Source organism: Prosopis cineraria, unplaced genomic scaffold (genome assembly GCF_029017545.1).
Source record: "Prosopis cineraria cultivar Desert tree isolate PC_DT_omini unplaced genomic scaffold, ASM2901754v1 PC1462, whole genome shotgun sequence".
Taxonomy (NCBI): Eukaryota; Viridiplantae; Streptophyta; class Magnoliopsida; order Fabales; family Fabaceae; genus Prosopis; species Prosopis cineraria.
Window position 1 is genome coordinate 11,860 of NW_026556787.1, and position 19,430 is coordinate 31,289.

Here is a 19,430-nt window from a genome sequence, read left to right on the forward strand (position 1 = left end):
GGTCATAATTAAATCACAACACAAGCTCCAATTAACTGGCACAAGTGCTTTTTTTTTTTTTCCCTTTTCTTTCTTTCTTACTGATATTTATTTAGTATTCAATATTTTACAGGGCCTAATTCATTTCATAAAGTTGTTGATAAAATTATGGATTTTCTTTTAGTGCTATCTTTTTCTTAAGTTCGGTTGTGCGCACGCGTTTCAATAACTAAAAAGTAATAACTCATCCTTCGTGTTTGATGTACTTCACATTTATTAAGCAAACGTCTTATAATTTGTATTCATATGTTACAATAAATGTACACCATATATAAAACTAGGCAAATAGAGGAGAAATGGGGCCAAACTTGAGGCTTACCATAGATTCATGAATGAAGATGCTGCATTAGGCTACTATATGATGCAACGGTAAATTAGAAGGCGAGAGACAAGCTTTGGGAATCTTTAGCTGCCTAACTTGAAAGCATCCACAAAGAGACCTAAGCACACTCCAGCTTTCCAGAAGTTCATCATCGTCACAAAAGATTGCAACCTCCCAGTCCTCATGGTAGAAGGTTTTCTGTACATGAGCACGCCAATCCCCTCAATTGCAGCCACCACAACACCGGCAACCAGAACATCCCAGTCGCCGGTCTGCCCAAGGATTGTAGCCAGTGCATTTGCTGTGTAGAAACCTAGAAGAAGCAGGAATATCTTCATAGGGAAATTCTTTCTGGCTGAGTTCAGTTTTTCTAGTAGTTGTCCGCCACCTGCTGTCAGAATCCTACCCAATCGTGTGCTGCCAAAACCGGAACTAGCATCATTGAGGCTTTGTTGTTCGCCATTACCTGGCACTCCACCTGTGTTCAGGGCAAAGGCTATTTTCCATCCCAACCTTCTTACCAGGAAACTGAACCAATGTATTGAAAATCAATGATTTTGCAAGTACATGAAACAACTGGGTTGCTCCCCTAGTTGTAAGATAGGAAACAAACACGCAAACAAAGAATTCAGCATTAATTAGAAACCATGCCACCAATTTGACTTGTCAAGAGTTGACTGTCTCTAATTCTGGCAACCACTAGGGTTCATTAAAAAACAATACGTACGGAAGAAAGGAATGTGGAAGTGCATTAGCATGAAAGAAAAAGAATGAATATACTGTCATGGGAACAACGCATAATATCCATTTTTGTGACATGAATTTCTAGACAACATTCTCACAGGATCATATTATGATAACTAGTAAAAGGACAAAAAACCAGCATGACTTTGGACAAATTAGAAACTGTAAGAGTTTGAACTACTCATATTTTGAAACATGCTTTAAAGTTTTACCAGCCATGCACAAATGATGTGGTGCCGACTTTTAGAGCTTGTCCAGAAAAGCTTGGCTCACTGCACCAGCTTTGGATTCTGTAAGTTGCAACACTTATACAGGATTTATCAGGGCATTCATTCTCTGAAGTTGATAATCCTGGCTGCGGAATCATACATCTCACTTGACAAGCCATGTCCTACAAATTCAGAAATTCTTGATTGGCAGCAAATGGAGATAGATTTATTGGTAGCAGTTTTCAGGATTGTAATCTGCACCAAGTTTTATGTACAGAGATTCACATGATGCATCGATAATTAGACAACAACTTATCAAGAGTTAAACTTCAAACCGGAAAACATTGGACTAATTACACTTGTGATAAGAGGAGGATGTACTTGGAAGTCTAGCATCGTAAAGCACTCTTTCCAACAAAACGTTTGTGACAAAATTTAAAATGACCCCAATCTTCTGGGACCAAAAATCACTTTCTTTGTTTAGATAAAACCCTTGATTCACTTTTAATTAATAAATTAATTGTGGATTGCCACTCAAATGACAGTACAATGTCGTGTAATATTCTCACCTCAGAGAATCTTGGTCCAACTTTAGACTACAATCAATTTTCCTTTGAGATAATTATAATATATTTGAAATCAGATTGCTGAAATTTAGTAGCATCTAAACACAAACAATGTCGAATGTTTAATAGTTCAAACTCAAATGCAGAGATTCCAGAGAACAATCCTACGAGTCCCTTGGAAATGAAATGCAAGCATGAACAGTGGAAGCAAGCTAGTGGAGCGTGGGAATGGGTAAGGCAAAAGGAGAAGAGCTCAATTAGTGATCAAGATCAAACTTGTAATTGAAAACAAAATATGAGGTCAAACTGTCCGCCAAATTCTAAAGAGAGCGGACCTGAGAAGTGACTGGAGGCAGCAGAGAGCAAATAGAGTCTGAAGTGTGATTTGATAATTGTGAACAACCACAACCTGTAAGAACAAATAGAAGAAATAGAATCTGACAATGTGATGAACAACACCAGCAAGACAAAAGATTGGGGGGAAAAAACACAACCGGAGAGACAAAGAAAGAAGGAATGAACATCGCCTGAGGAAGCGCCGAATAGTGAAGCTCCTGATATGAAGACGAAAATGTGACCGGAAACGCACCTGAGATATTCGCCGGCGAGAGAGAAACCTGGGAGTGTGTGGGTATGAGCAAGCTCTTCCCCGAGTCCTATCCTGCTACGGCTCCACTCTCTGTTTTTTTTTTTTTTTTAAATAGTCAAATAAATAATTAAATGCCACTCTTCTCTGTTACTTTTCCACCAAACAATATTTTCTTTAAAAAACAAAAATTAGATGAGTTGGGTTCATGTCAGGACACGCCTAAGTAACAATAAACACTTACAAAAATATTTTATTTAAAAAACATTATTTTGCTCCAATGATTTTACTTATTTATATTAATTTAGTTTTTGAGTATTTATTTTTTACTGTCGAGGATTTGAATAATCAAACCCTTGAGCAGTATTTGGTTCAAGATTTTTTAAGGAAAGGGGAGGCTATTTTTTTTATTTAATTTCTCCCTCCCATCTAATCAAACAAGGTCTCAATAAAATTTCTTTTATTTCTTCCCTTCTTTCCATTAAACCAAACACTAAATTAAATTAGTATAAAATTTATATACTTTATCTTATATACTTAATATACTTTTATTTAATCAAATTATGATAAGTGATTTTAGTATATTAATAATATTAATTAACAAGATCTTTTTATATAATAAATAATTTATATAAGATTCACATGTCTTGATTTAATTAGAGACAAGCACTTCACTGTATTGTTTTTATTTAAATTAACTTTTCAAACTTTTTAGTTTGTGTTTAGTGTTTTTTTTTTTCAATCCCTCATTCCAGTGGAACTCACGTTATTCATGGCACAAATAAAATATATGACATCTTAAAATATAAATATTGGATTAAAGGGCATTTTATCCTTCAACTATTTACTTAGGAATGTCTGGTATTTTAAACTTTTGGCATAATTTCTTTTCAACTTTTAAAAATAGTGCATTAACTACTTTTAAAAAAATTAACTTTGATCCTTTTCCTAAAAATTATTTTAAAAAGCCTCAAGGGATATAATTGACATTAATTTTCTTATAGAATACTTATACATAATTTTATGAGTCATTTTTTATAATTTTTAAAGTCATTTTTTAGAATTTGTTTAAAATCAACTAACTATCAAAATTAACCTTTTAAATATCAAAACATCCAATGCACTATTTCTAAAAATTGAATGAGAGAAATTACACTATATAAAAGTTTAAAATACTATATGCTTCAAAGCAAATAGTTGGGAAGCAAAAATTCTTTTTAATCCTAAAATATTTAATTTATATCATCATATCTAATGAAAGTCAAACCATGACCTCATTTATCATAGGTTCATATATAATTTTTTACCTTTGTTTAATTTAATATTTTTCATGTATCATAACAGTTTTTGGCATTTATTATTAATGATAAGTGATCTTCTACCCCAATATAATACTTGTAAGGCATAGAAGTTTGAATGTGAAATATTTTAAGGGAAAAATACATACTCATTGTTAAACTCTTTATTGCCCAAAACCTTAAAATTATCAAAGCTGCCACCACTCAATAGCATCTTAAAATATAAAATGCAAAGTGTTAGCATGTATGTGTTACCTGCATGCTAACGCTATACGTTTTATATATTATTAGAAAATGAAATAAAAAATTAAATAATTGATGAATACTTTATATAAAAAAAAAATCCCAATAGCCTTTGTATTTGGAAAAAGAACTATAAGCATGACTAGATCTTACTGGTGAGAATGATAAAGTTGAAAACAAAATGGTTGGTTATAATCACTAGCCTTTGTATCAGGAGAAATAGAAGCCTATTACGGTTATATATACTAACCATGGACAAGTTTTGACATGACAAAAAGCCCTTTAACCTCCTCCATTCCTCTTCTTCCTATCTCTCTGTGCAATCTGTATTGGGGTTTCTACCCTTTTTTTTTTTTTCTGGTACTTCTACTGTGACATATTAACACTTTTGCACCATAGTAAACAAAAAAAGCCTGTTTTTAACACTATTCACAATGACATTAAGCAAGATTCTTTGAAAAGGCTTCTTGTGATTGGCTTTTCACCTTCACTCTCCACAAGCCTTCTCCTTTTGGCATCTCGTTCACCAGACTCACATGCTGGTGGCTGTGTCTTGCAAACTGATTCATCATCTTCAAGATTGATGGTCTCACATGGATTACCATTTACCTCCAAAGAGGAAGGAGATTTAACACTTGCAACTACATCATCTTCCATGTCATTTGCCTCTTGAGAATCCTGAACAATACAGTCTGCAAGTTCTTCACTGGAGGCTGAAGAACATTGCTCAAGCACGTCATTCTTGTCTGAAGGGTTAGACCCTTCAGTTTTCTCCTGGGGGCAGTTTTCTTGAGTTTCTGTCTCTAATTTATTCCAGGGCGCATGTGAATGTGCCTCAATGGCGTCTTTAAAGTTCATGGAGAATCCCTGCAATGATGCTTCTGATGATCTCAAATATGATGTGGACGGGAAGTCAGATGCCGATAATGCAACTTGAGAATCTTCCATCAATAACGGTGATACCGTCGTTTCTTCATCATCCTCATCAATTTCCTGCTTTCAAGGAAAACAAATAACAAACGAATCTGACGTCGGCCTATCAACATTTTTCTGTAGAAGGCACGAGTTCAAGTAGTAACGCATCACTAATTAAATTCTCTTATTAGAGATTAATACTGTGTGCAGCTAATTTCCACTTTTCTTTTTCTACTTTATGAAACAAAATGTATGCGGTACACCAATGTCAAAGAGCCTTAAAAACTATGCATCCGCCTAGCATACGTAGCTTTTAGCTTCAATTAAATTCTACCTCCCATTGACATGTCTGCCTAAAATATATTGAACCAGTAAATGATTGAGATGTAACAATTTAGTAATTGAAGTCAACAAGCCTCTAAATAGCAAGAGACAATAATTCGGATCAGCCAGCATTGTTTGTTCTTTCTCATGAAAGATTCAATAAAATTTTATGTCGAGTGTTGATGACCTAACACAATGACAACCTTAATCTAAGATTGGGACTAGCTATGAAACATGGACAAAGTAAATCCTTGGCTTGGACGCCCTTTATGTTGTTGTTCGTTGAACAATAAATATGCTTGATCTAAAAACCACCTGATGAATAGATAGTTTGCATTAAAAAAATGTTTTAATATGATTTACTATAAATTACATGGGCTGGAACACTAGTTAAATAATTAAAATTGATTACCTCAATGGGTGACATGAAGCCCCTTTGATGACAAGTTATAACCCGCTGAAAATTTGCAGAAGATGAATCTCCAACTGTTCCTCGCAAGTCCATGGAAAAAATTCCTGGCTCTCTAATACTTGATACGACTCTTGTAGGGGAAGCTACAGAGAACCGAATATTTGTCCCCTGTTTAGCAGAAAAGAAAGAATTCCCTCCGCATAATGTCAGATGACAACTCCCACCAAAAGTACCTGCTTCCATTTTGTCCTCTGAGAGAGAACTTTTGCTAATGCAATCAGTTGGGAGGACTTTAGGAGAATTATCTTGGAAGATATCATAAATTAGCTTCTGAATATGAGCTCGTTTCAGAGAAGCCTCTACCGGAGGGAAACACTTGCTCTTCAACAGGGGCAGAAAAAGCAAAAAACAAATAAATAAAATTATCTGTGACTCAGTATACAACATAAGCCAGCTTTCAATATATCTATCAAAATTCAAACGTCAGCACCGAGTAGTTAAAGTTGTAAATGCGGTATAAAGGTAGAGGAAATATAAGTGTTCACGCTAAGAGAAGTCACACACCAAGTCAGAGAACTTTGTGATCTTAAAAGGGTTAAAGTTGATGGGAGCTTCATTGAGGAAACGTTCCACATAATGAAGCAGAAATAGACCACAGTCGTATAAGTTTTCCTGCTGAGGAAGCTGATATAATGTGGAGACAAGCAGAAATTTAGAAGTTGCATTTACATTCCACATATTTAGATGGGAAACAAGAGAGACTGAGAGTACCTCTAGTGAGACAAATCGCAAATGTAAGAATTTGAAGAAACATCATCCACCATATCACGGTGCCTCTCTTTCCATTCTTCACATAGGTAACTGTCATAGGATATAAAGAAAAGCACTCATAATCAGCCATGATGATTGTTTTAATTATAACTTGAAATGAATTTATTTATATACCCGAAGTAATGGTTTGCTACAATTTTTTTTTTTAAAGGCATTTGCTTCTACACCCTCCCCCCTTCCCCTTCCCCAAAAAGGGGGAAAAGAAAAAAGAAAAGAAAAGAAAGACAAAGAAGAAAGAAAGAAAAAGAGGAAGGAAAAGCAACAGTCACACCTTGAACTCACAAGGCACCCTATATTCTATCTATTTTGTGTAGATCATATCCAATCCTATCCACTTTGACTTCAAGACCTTTTATAATACAAAATCTGAGCTAACAGACAGATACCTTTGGAACACATTTTTGAGACCCATGTGACTCCCTCTTAAGGAATCCATGTGCAAGATGCAAGGTACCTTTGAAGATTCCTTAATTTCTTTATCTGCAAGAGAGCCAAGTAAATAGGGTATTGGGTGATGTCCAAATAAACCATAAGAAATTCAACTCAAAGGAGAAGGACCTTGGAAACATGCCACTTCACCAGGATGACAGATGACAATCAAACTCCAGTGAAGGCTGCCAGTAGCAAGATTCAATAATTATTTTTCATCAGAATACAGCATAATCCCAACAAATAAGCAAGTTCAGTTAGTTTCCCACCTATAGTTTATAGGAACAAAAATGTAGTCCTTTTCAAAAAGGTTCACTTTCCTTGTCCATTTCCGAACACGTTGAAATGCTGCCTTACCATCACAAGCACCTGATGGATCTTTGTCTAAATCAGCAAGCTTCCGAAAGAAGAAGCAATTGAAAAAGTGAAACCTGTTCTGCTCATTGGGAGGGATTTTATTTTTCAAATACCTATTAAGTACAACAGATTTAGCATAAATTAGTTACTATAGAGCATAAAATGAAAAGGTATGTCTACATTTACTGAGTAATTCTATTATTTTAAAAAAAATGGGGCGCAAGACTACCTAGATTGTAGGCATTTGTGAGAGATAAATTATATACAGGATTTTCTCCATGATAAAAATAAATTTATAGCTACGTGAATGAAGTCAAGAAAAAGATATAACTTCAGCAGTACTGCTTACTTGATATAAAAATCAATGATGTTATCGTTAATGAAGGTCTCTGGCTGTAGAAGCTCAATATCTCTCTTACTAAGAGAAACAGCATCAGGATCCCCCTTTGGATATATAATCTCATCAAAAGTCTCATCAAAACTGCAAAGCATGACATCATACCGGCAAGAAATTTCTTCAAATAATTTATATTATACTGATAAGCTATTAGGTGCATGACCATGAATGATTTGTAATTATATATTACACAAGCTCAGATCGCCTTTTGTTGGAAGTTAATTCAGCTAAAGTGATCCAGCAATGCATCCAGAATGGTTTGAGAAACAGGATACATTTCTGTACTGCCAAAATGGTTCGAGAAAATTAGGTTTTGAAAGAAATGCATCCAGCAAGACAGATCATAAAGATAACACTAATTAATTAATAAGTATCAAAAACCTTTTTTTGGGCCAATCAGTATCTAAAATCTCATACGCAGCAAACACACCAACACAATTAATAACATAGATCATATTTCGACAGTGACATGATTAAGCAAGCACAAATGCTTAATTGACTTACATGGGAAGATAACGCATCTGAGAGACATGGCAATTCTGGCCAAATTGAGAATTTTTTTCATTATCTGTATCGAGGCTGCATGCATGTAAACAAAATACCAATCAACACCTGACAAGATTCAGCAACCTCCTTCTCATACAACAAAGTGAAAGGCTATAGCATAAAGACAAAATGAGACCAAAATTTACTCAAACATTAAGCAGAAAAACTACTAAAGAAGCTTATATGACCTAAAAATTGCTTCCACAACAGATCACGAAATGACCATACAAAAGAATACATTTACACGAGTATGAAAGAAGAGCTGAAAATTTAATCTGATTTACAAGTACAACACATTAATTCATACTTGCACACATTGACACACAAAAGTATTGAGAATTTGAGATGCTCCTACCACAAAACACTAAAACATCCACAGATGGTATAAATGATGTTAAGGGGGAAGATGTGGATGGCTGTGCAGAATACTAGCAATGAAGGTGAACTCCAAATATTTTACAACACAGACACTCGCTAGACACAGACAAATAATACAACACAAGACCCTTCAAGAACAGAACAAGTTACTGTCTTTAGAGAGGTTGACACTCCACCCAAAACCTGACCAAAATTCTTCTTGCCCTTCCTTGTCAGCTTTTCCCTCCATATACCAGTCAACAACTCTAGCTATTCCCTCCTGCCTCTTCTTCATGACTACCTTCTTTTGCTCCTCTTGTTCTCTGTCTTATCTGATTCTTAACCTTTGGGATTTCTTCTGGACCAATGGTCCTCCCCTTTTCTTACCCATTTGCAAATCCATTATGTCTCCTTCTGTGTGTTTTGGAGGCAGCAGTGGGTTAATAGCCATCAGAAACTAACCCATCTCATCAAAAGACAACAATTTCACGATATGAAACACCAATCACATGATACATGTGGGCATAAAATCCATAGAACTAGCATATTACTATGCTGTTAAGTCAAAGCAACTTAGACAAATCAAAGTAGGAAGACACATTGGTGGGCCTTTTACCCTTTGTTTGAACAGTACTAATAATTTTTCAACTTTCTCCACCCAACAAAACAAGGCAAAAGGTGAACTCTGGAAGCAATCATCAGAACACTTGGAATTGATAAGTATTGCATCCCCAGCAAGTTAGGCAATAAAATACTTACTCAAAAATATCATTCCATATATCAGCATATCTCATATCCAATGATTTTACCGCCTCTGCTGCTTTAGACCAGCATGGATCATAAACTGCAAATTTCAGCTCCTTAAATCCTGCATGAATTTAATAAAAGGGACCAGATGTTAAACCAACAACCGATAGTTTTCACATAAGGTACAGCCATTTCTGGAACCGTGTTTCTTTTTCCCTCAAATAATCTCAAATAAGAGATGATCAAAACAAAAACAACTAACAACCAGCAATCAACTAGTCTAGATTTTTCCAGAATATGGGAGATAATAAAAAAGAAAACTTCATCTTTTTTTTTTATATATAGTAAAGAAAACTTCATCTTTAATTAAAAAGTAAATCACACAAACCTCTGAATCTGGCTAAAATTACATAGACCTCACCTCCATTTTTAAAAAATATATTTAACAACCCTTAAAACAAAAAACTTCCCTCCCTTCAGCCAAATTTTAATTTTTCTGACCAAAATACCCTTCATCTAGAATTTTCTTGGTTAAAGAAATATGTATTTAGGCTTAATCAAGGCTATCTTGTCCAACATTTTTAAATCAAACTAAAGTGCAGAGTTAATTTTTTTAGTTTAAGAGACATCTTTCATGATGCATGATGCATCAAAACAACAAAAAAGAGACGTCTTTTATTTCAAGAGAGAGATCCATGTATATTTTAAAAATAGAATGGACGTTTGTGTATTTTAGCAAAACTCATAGTAGATCTATAGAAGTTAGTCTTAATCAAAAATATAATAGAACAAGGGAAATTAGATCTAAAACCACCATATAAAAGGTTTAGCTTCAAAAGATACAAGGAGCACCCAGCTGAAGCAGTAGCTCATTCTATAATATATTCTCTTTAAATAAGAAATACGACAGAGTTAAGACATGCAAAACAGCCTGTGAAATCAAAAAAATACATACCAGAAGTGTGCCTGAAGAACAATAGCTAGGTCTACACAAATGGGGAGAAAAGGGAAAAATAAATGACACTATTTTAAAGGAACCTTGATTGTGATTTTCATTTCCTGCTTCTCTAGAATCTTCTGATGGAAGGAAAAGGTTGATCATGGCTGTTTCAACCTAGAGCAAGCAGATATTCAAATCGATTTAAAACCTTTGGTTTGGGAGCAAAACGAGGAAGGGAAGAAATAAAAGTCAATGAAAAGGGGCAGAATAAAATTGAAGAGGCAGGAAGTAATTATCTTTAACTTTGTTTGGATGTCTATAAATGAATAACAGACAAAATCATTCAGAACCAAATTTTGACCTCCAGCATTTTGTTTCAAAAGAAAAAAAATAATCAGGAGAAGGAATAATGCTTGGGATGAGGGTACTAATATCTTCCAAAAAGGAGAAATATTATGCAAAACAGAAAAGCAGAAGAACAAAGTATGATATGAAGCAAAGTAGTCCATTCTCCATCTGTAACACAAAAGAGATGACCACTTGAAGAGGCCACAACGCATAAGTCAAATAAAGAGATGACTTAAACACTGTATCAACAATTAAAAAGATGGACACCCCCTTAAAAATAAGACAATTCCTCTCCAAATCGAGCACAAAATCAAAAATAAAACAAAAGGGCCAAAAGCTGTGCATTGTCTGAGGTATTGACCTTTCCATTGTCACTGAACTCTAACTACAATGCAGAAAAATTAGCTACAGGGCCCAAGGGCACACCCATTAGATTACCATCAGGATGATATTTAGGCCCTGTTTGGCTCGCTGGAAGTATTTTGAAGGACATTGAATTGGAAATGCAACTGGAAAAGGAAAATGAATTGGGTTTAAAAGTATGGTTTGGTATACGAGAAAATTTAAATGGAATCCTTGAACACAAAAATGTTAAAATACAATAATACCCTCATAAAAAATAAATTAAAAAATTAACTATCACCCAAAAATCACTTCATCTCCCAGTCCTTCCCTCTGGCATCTCGGGCACACTATACCAGTTGGACATGGGGTGATGGTTTAGGGCTTAACATCAAAATCAAGCCCCCTAAAAAAAGATCCAAACTGCAGAGTAAAAAGGCAAGGGAATCCTACAAAATTCAAGAAACGAACTTTCACCCACTCCTTTTCCATCAAGCATGAAACAAGAGTCGAACCTAAAAAATGTATCAAATTGAATCATTATTCCACATTGACAAAACAGCATCTTCTCCCTATTACACTGGAAAAATCCAAAATACAATACAGTCCTAACAAGAGTCACAAATCAGTAAATCAAACCATTGTCATCGAATCAAAGCAGATCTGGAAAAAAGCAAACAGGGGAGCCTGCAGGTCAAATTCAAAGCAAATGACGGAGAAGATGAGATGCGATGGTGACAGAGAAGTCAAGTGGCGGAGCATGGTTGGATTTGCAACATCTTTGATGGTGGGGCACAATGGACAGTGAAGATGAGAAGTGATCGAAGAATGGATGTGAAGGAGAATGGCTGGGGAGGAAGAAGGTCAAAGAAGGTGTCTTGGAATTTTGAGAAATTACAGAGGGTATTTTGGTTAGCAAAATTAACTTCCTAGGAAAATATATTTTTTTTTTTGGGTCTGAGGAGGGAACCAAATTTCCATTTTCTTCCCTGAATTTTAATTCCCAAGCATTAAATTTCATACCAACCAATCAAAGGAATTTATTGATTCCTTTTCCATTTCCTTTTCCTGAAGCTAATTTCCAACGAACCAAACGAGCCCTTACAGAAAGATGATAGTGAAATGGGAATAAATTAGGCTTACTTTCAAATTTTCTCCATACTTCCTCACTAATTTTGGAGAAACTGATATTGCCGGTCCTGAGGTTAAATATTTTCAAATTTTCATCCCCCACAATAAAAGGGGGGAATCCCCATTTTCCTAAACAAAAAACTGCACTCCCAAAACCATTCCCTACATTTCCATCCATTCCAATACGTAAGAGAAAAGGAAAAAAGGATGTAACTTGCCTGTTCACACCAACAGGACACGATTTTTAAATAGTCAATTGACCACTCAAATTTGTAAGTTTCTCCACTCCCATTGACAGCTGAGCCTTCAAGTTTGACAGAGCTGCAAGAGAATGTTAACCGAGAGTAGGTGGAATATATATCCCCATACAGAATAAAATCTGGGTAGACATCAACCACCTTTTTCTCGCCATTCTGCAAAGGAAAGAAACAAAAAGTCTGAGAAATATCTAAAACACAACCAAGGAAAACATTGAAACAAAAATTGACAATGATCTATTTATCCATTGTCCCATGAGCAAAATTATGCATGCAATATTTTGCTTTGTTTAAAATAATAATATAATATTTCACTTTAAAGCATATATTAAATACAAAATTGAAAACAAACCACTAAACGTGCAATAATTGTTTAGTTAAGCAAATTTGATTGAGAAAACACTCACCATACTAACCATAGCTCATCTCATTCATATCATTACTTTACCCTTTACCATAAGGAAATCTTGTTTACATTTAAAAATGCAAGCAAAAATATATGTGAAATAAATCATCATCTATGGTTAAATCTAATATTTATTGTATATATTTGCTGTAAATAGTTTAAGAGAATATCTCGGGTAGTTATTTGTTATTATTATAGGATATTCGTTTTTTGGGTCAATCTCCTTAATTCTTGGAGATCTGATCATGTTTCTCCTGTATTTATCCCTGTACTCTTTCTCGGCTGGAAGATAGAAGTTCAATAAGCCTCATTACTACATGGTATCAGAGCATGGCTTATCTTATGAAACTTCCGATCACTTTGATTCAGAAAAGCTGAGACCGAGTCGAACCCAAATCTTTCTTCCTCAATGTCGAAGAACGATAGGTCCCCGAAAACTAATTCGAGTAAGGTAGGCCATCCCCTTGGGTCGACTACCAATCACAAAGGATCGTCGGTGTATATCATCACTATTAAGCTCAGTGGAGAAAATTATCGGGTGCAAGCTCAAGCGATGAAACTTGCGATTGGAGGAAGAGAGAAGATGGCCTATATTGATGGTTCATCAAGAATTCTAGACGACTCCGAATCACAGGAGGCTCAACGCTGGCACAATAAAAATTACCTAGTCTCATCGTGGCTGATAAATGTGATGGTTCTAGAAATTCAATAGAGTTTCATGTTTCTTCCTACAGCTCATGAGATCTAGAAGGCAGTATGTGACTCACACTCTGATGGGAAGGACCTGTCAAGACTGTATGAACTTAAAACTAAGGCCTAGATGCTACAACAAGGAGAACGTGAGGTTATTGCCTTTTTGGCTAGAACTAACGGCCATTTGGCAAGAATTGGACCCGATGACAGAAGTGGAGTGGTCCAATAGCAGAGACGCTATTCGCTATAAGGAGCAAATTGAAGGTGAACGTGTCTTCCAATTTCTCGCTGGACTTCATCAATCCCTAGATGATGTTCAAAGGAGGATTTTGAGTCATATGCCACTCCCATCAACAAGAGAAGTATTCTTTGAGGTACGTCGTGAAGCTTCTAGATGAAAGGTAATGCTTCTTAGAACTACTCCATCTTCATCTCCTTCTCTAGACTCTACTACACTCGTCAGCAAGAGTGGTCATAACCAAAAGGGCCAAAAAGGGAAAATTACCTGTGACCATTGCAAAAAGATTGGACACACACGTGATACTTGTTGGGAAATCCATGGTAAGCCAGTGGACTGGAAATCAAGAAAAGGAAAGACTAGAGGTTACCAAACATATAATGATGTACAACCACAAAAACAAGATTTAATACCACCAGTGCCCCAAATTGATAAGGAACAACTAGGTAAGTTACTTGAGATGTTAAATGTTCTTCAAAAAGGTGATCAACATCAGCAGTCAAATCATATTGCCTAATGATCCACAGAGGTAATTGTGCTCTACTCACCACTACTACTAATTTAAAATGGATTATTGATACTGGGGCATCAGATCATATGACCTCTAATTCAAAATTAGTACATATGTCCCTAGTGGTGGGAACGAGAAAATTAGTACCGCAAATGGGACATCTTCAATTGCAGGAACAAGGAGTGTGATTATTTCTGATGCTATGAAATTAGAACATGTGTTACATGTCCCGCATTTAGCTTGTAGTTTATTATCAATAAGTAAGCTTACAAAACAAGCAAATTGTTGGGCTCATTTTGTTCTACTCACTGTATTTTTCAGTACCTCATATTGGGAAAAATGATTGGGAGTGCTAAAGAACATAATGGTCTCTACTATTTAGATGAATCAATCGTGAGTACACTCTGGTCTCGAATTCAATGCAATGTTGCATCTACATCTGAGAATAAAGACTTTAAAGATCTTATGTTATGACATAGGAGAATGGATCACCCAAATTTCCAATATTTATGTCATTTGTTTCCCAAATTCCAATATAATAAAATTTCTTCCTTTCATTGTATTGATTGTGAACTTGCTAAACATCAAAGATCAAGTTTCAAACTTGTTGAGTATAAATCAACTCATCCTTTTTCAATAATCCATAGTGATTTGTGGGGGCCTACTTATATGCCTAATCGCACAAATACCAGATGGATCATTACATTTATAGACGATCACACTAGAATGTGTCGGGTTTACCTGATGCATGATAAATCCTCTGCTCCGTCTATCTTTTCTGATTTCTTTACAATGATAAAGAAGCAATTCAATACCTCTATTCAAGTGATGCACACCGATAATGGCACAGAATACTTCAATAATGCCATGGATCTATTCCTTAAAGAGCATGGTATCATTCTTAAGAGCACTTGCCTTAACACTCCCCAACAAAATAGCATTGCGGAACAGAAAAACAAAACAATTGTTAGAAGTTGCCCGTGCCCTCTTATTTACTTATAATGTACCAAAGTATTTTTGGGGGGATGCAATTTTAACAGCTACCTATTTGATAAATCGCATGCCTAGTCGGGTCATTTCCTATTCTAAACCCCTTGAAAAATTAAAAGAAACTCATTCTGTTACCCACCTTGATACCAATCGACCTCTTGGAATTTTTGGCTGCACTGCTTATGCTCATGCTCACTCATCCCATAAATTGGAACCTAAAGCTGTTCCTTGCATTTTTCTGGGATATTCCTCAACTCAAAAGGGATATAAGTGCTTTGACCCACGTTCTAAATGTTTGCACGTTAGTCGTGACATTACCTTTGCTGAACATATCCCTTCTATTCCAAAGCTTTGACTCTAGGGGAGAGGGGGAGTGATTCTCAGCTTTTGAGTAAGAACTCAGCTATTTCTGAAAATTCTGAATTACTTCCAGAATTATTTCCAGCATCTAAAAAGTCCCAGACACACCCACAAAATACCAGAATTCTTATCCAGCCACTTACCAATTCTAGTATTCAGTCTTCTATGCCAACAACTGAAGTGAAAAGTTTTTCAGATTATAATGCAGGAAAAGCACTGAACAAGACACCATTGACATACTCAAGAAAGAAATGGCGAAATAGAGTGACTGTTATGTTTGAAGCACAACTTGAATCTGAACCAATAGAGGTTCCTGAAGCTGAAAGTGACATAAGAGATAAATCTGGAGGGAAAGAAGTGGCTGAGAATGAAGAATCTGATGAGTTAAACTTGCCTATAGCCATCAGGAAACAACCCAAAACATGCACACAGCATCCAATTCAGAAATTTGTAAGCTACCATGCCTTATCCCCTCAATTTCGTGCGTTTGTACCAAACCTAGATGAAGTAAAGATTCCATCTGATATACATGAGGCACTAAGTATACCTGAATGGAAGAATGCTGTGATGGAGGAAATGAATGCACTAAAAAAGAATGGTACTTGGGAGATAATAGAACTTCCAAAAGGGAAAAAGGTTGTAGGGTGCAAGTGGGTTTTCACCCCAAAATATGATTCTACGGGTAAGCTGGACAGGTTAAAAGCCAGATTAGTGGCAAGAGGGTTCACTTAGACTTATGGCTTGAACTACAAAGAAACTTTTGCACCTGTTGCTAAACTTAATACCATCAGAATTCTAATTTCTGTTGCTGTAAATCTTGACTGGTCACTTCATTAACTAGATATCAAGAATACATTTCTCAATGGAGACTTGAAACAGGAAGTATTTATGACTTTACCTCCAGGTTTTGATAAGGGACACAGAATCATGTATGCAAACTGAAAGAGTCTCTATATGGTTTAAAACAATCACCCTGAGCATGGTTTGATAGATTTTCAAGAGTATTGAGAATTGAAGGATACAAACAAGGGTTATCCAATCGTACCATGTTTGTGAAAGTGAGTAATGGGAAAAGGTACATACTCATAGTGTATGTAGATGATATAATCTTCACAAGTGACTATAAAGAGGAAGTACTCAGAATAAAGAAGGCTCTTGGAAAAGAGTTTGAAGTAAAGGATCTAGGAAAATTGAAATATTTCCGGGGTATGGAGGTTGCAAGATCACAGCGTGGGCTCTATGTGTCTCAAAGAAAATATGTTCTTGACCTGCTGACCAAAACTGACATACTAGGGTGTAAACCTGAAGAAACACCCATGGTGGTTCAAAAGAAGAAAAAAGAAAAGAAAGAAAATGTCTCTGAAGAAGAACATCTAGAAGAAGTAGAAGAGGAGAAAAATGAACCAGCAGACAAAGAGAGATATCAGAGACTAGAAGGAAAATTAATCTATCTCTCTCATACACGTCCAAATATTGCCTATGCAGTGAGTGAAGCAGGCCAATTCATGTGTGATCCTAGGAGAAGGCACATGGAAGCAGTATACAGAATTTTAAAGTACCTAAAGAGAACTCCCAGGAAAGGGTTATCATTCAAAAAGCAAGCCTACAATCTATAGAGATTTATATAGATGCAGACAAGAGAGGAACTCACCAAGATAAGAGATCAACATTAGGATGCTGCTCATTCGTTTGGGGAAATCTAGTTACTAGGAAGAGCCAGAACCAGAGAGTGGTCTCAAAGAGTACTGCAGAGTCAGAATTAAGGTCACTAGCTTAAGGGATCACGGAAGTACTATGGAATATGGATAAGGCGTGTTATGGATGAAATACATGTTAATATTGATCCTCCATTAAAGCTCTACTGTGATAACAAAGCTGCAATTAATATGGCGCTAAATCCTGTTCAACACGAAAGATCTAAGCATGTGGAAATTGATAGAAACTTCATAAGAGAAAAAGTTGAAGAAGGAACTGTATGTCTTGTCTATCTACCTACTAAACTTCAAGCAGCAGATGTCCTAACCAAGAGTTTGCACAAACCAGCTTTTGATAGTTGTATAAGTAAGTTGGATATGTTTAGCATCTACAACCCAACTTGGGGGGGAGTGTGGTTAGACCTAATATTTATTGCACATATTTGCTGTAAATAGTTTAGGAGAATATATCGGGTAGTTATTTGTTATTATTATAGGATATTCGTTTTTGGGTCAATCTCCTTAATTCTCGAAGATCTGATGACATTTCTCTTGTATTTATCCCTGTACTCTTTCTCAGCTGGAAGATAGAAGTTCAATAAGCCTCATTGCTACACCATCATATCAAATTAACACATAATCCTGTAATATTTACATTCCATTCAACCCTACAAAATTTACAATTTCATATTATATTGTATATATTATAATATATATATATATATATATATATTGAGTTATGTTATCTTTCTCCACATGAATTTTATTCCTCTCTATCACTTGTTATCCAGAACAGTGATTACAAAACCAAAATTTTAATAAATCAAATATGGATGAGAAGCACCCTTACAATTTCAAAAGCTGCAGAGACATAATCCATTAACTTGCCTTCAAAGAAAACTGAATCACCAGATTTAGAACTGATAGTCAGATAGCGTCAAACAAGAGCAGAATAAGGGAGATTATTAACTGTTCATTAATGAACTAATAATTCATATGTCACTTAGACAAAACTTTAGAGAATATAAAAATACCTTCTATGTCTTCTGAAGTCGAAGTCGAAGTTGAAGTTGATGAAGCACTCCTTTGACTAATGATATCATCATTGCAAATTAAATCATGTGAATCATTCTGGAAAAGAAATAAATTAAATATGGTCAGAAAAAGTGCCTATGATTTTCCTCTAAACAGGGATGAGTAGGAGACACACACAAAATTAAGATGGGCAAGAGCAATTACTCCAAATTCAAGGTTGCTTTTCTGAAAACATCCAAGCTAGACATCTCTTTTGCAGTATTCTCTTGTAGTGATGCATCAACTGAGCACGAATTTTCCTGTGCACATTATGATCCATACCACATTCCCAGCCTCTAATGGCTTGCTTCTACTGTCCTCCAGTGAAGAATTCAATTCTTGGGTAATTTCATGTGCTTCTTCAGTTAAAACAGAAACCATCAACAACACTTACAAGTAATGATACACTTTTCGCAAGAATGACTTGTACCTTCGGCATCTAAATCAATTGGATCACTGCTAATATCCTTATGCAGGCTCTTGGGGACTTGTGCAACTGCAACTAATTACCAACAATGGAAAGCAAAATGATAGTAAAACTGATAATACTTTATAAAGTATAAAAGTTGTGACAACAAGGGAAGCAACACAGAATGCCATTAAAAGCAGAACACAGCAATGATAAACAAGCAAAGGGAACAAAAATATTTACATTCTAGTTGCAAAAATAAGGGGAAGAAACACAAAATGAAACTAAGCGTGTGTGTTTACATTAGTGTTTGCAAAACTGTCTTTACACAAACTGAAGTTTGGTTAAAACTGTAAACGTAACTCAATTTAACATGATTTATGTTTAAATACTTAAAAAAAAAGTCAGGCAAATTGAAAACTCTTTTTGCATGACATAAATCAAAAGCATACTTAGATTCTGTACTGGCTGAAAAAGAATGGGTTTTATGATATATGTATATAAAATTTGATCTCTTTTAATTAATAATCAGTGATAAAATGAAAAATCAAATAAAAAATTAAAACAATGAAAAAATATTGAAAATATTATTTAAAAAATATCGGAAACTGATGGTATTTTTTGTGTTTGACAACGAGGCAATACTGGCTCTTGAATGTGCTTTGCAAACATTGAATGCTAATTGTTAATGCTTTTTGATACAACCCACTTGAAT

General features: G+C 35.3%; 1 protein-coding gene and 1 pseudogene across 4 annotated transcripts; both read right to left on the bottom strand.

Annotated features, from left to right (window-relative positions):
* Positions 1-216: 216 nt before the first annotated feature.
* LOC129300171 (ycf20-like protein) lies at positions 217-2,558 on the bottom strand. Of its 4 annotated transcripts, none has more exons than XM_054938701.1 (4): positions 2,470-2,558; positions 2,216-2,289; positions 1,318-1,496; positions 217-889 (listed from the first exon to the last, which is right to left on the bottom strand). In XM_054938701.1, the coding sequence occupies exons 3-4, from the start codon at positions 1,491-1,493 to the stop codon at positions 445-447; spliced, it is 621 nt and encodes a 206-aa protein (XP_054794676.1). In that variant the 5' UTR covers positions 1,494-1,496; positions 2,216-2,289; positions 2,470-2,558; the 3' UTR covers positions 217-444. The 4 variants fall into 4 exon arrangements, with proteins under 4 accessions (XP_054794676.1, XP_054794677.1, XP_054794678.1 ...); XM_054938702.1 differs by having other exon boundaries at positions 1,318-1,569; XM_054938703.1 differs by having other exon boundaries at positions 2,375-2,489.
* A 1,619-nt stretch (positions 2,559-4,177) lies between these two features.
* Positions 4,178-18,787, bottom strand: LOC129300170 (probable ubiquitin-like-specific protease 2B; annotated as a pseudogene).
* Between the last annotated feature and the right edge of the window lie 643 nt (positions 18,788-19,430).

Coding starts and splice junctions, on each gene's coding strand:
- LOC129300171 (XM_054938700.1), bottom strand. CDS start 2,404: ATGTTCATTCCTTCTTTCTTTGTCTCTCCGGTTGTGTTTTTTCCCCCC. Junction 1,497..2,215: donor TGCCTCCAGTCACTTCTCAG/GTCCGCTCTCTT, acceptor CTGAATTTGTAG/GACATGGCTTGTCAAGTGAG. Junction 890..1,317: donor ACATCATTTGTGCATGGCTG/GTAAAACTTTAA, acceptor ACATTGGTTCAG/TTTCCTGGTAAGAAGGTTGG.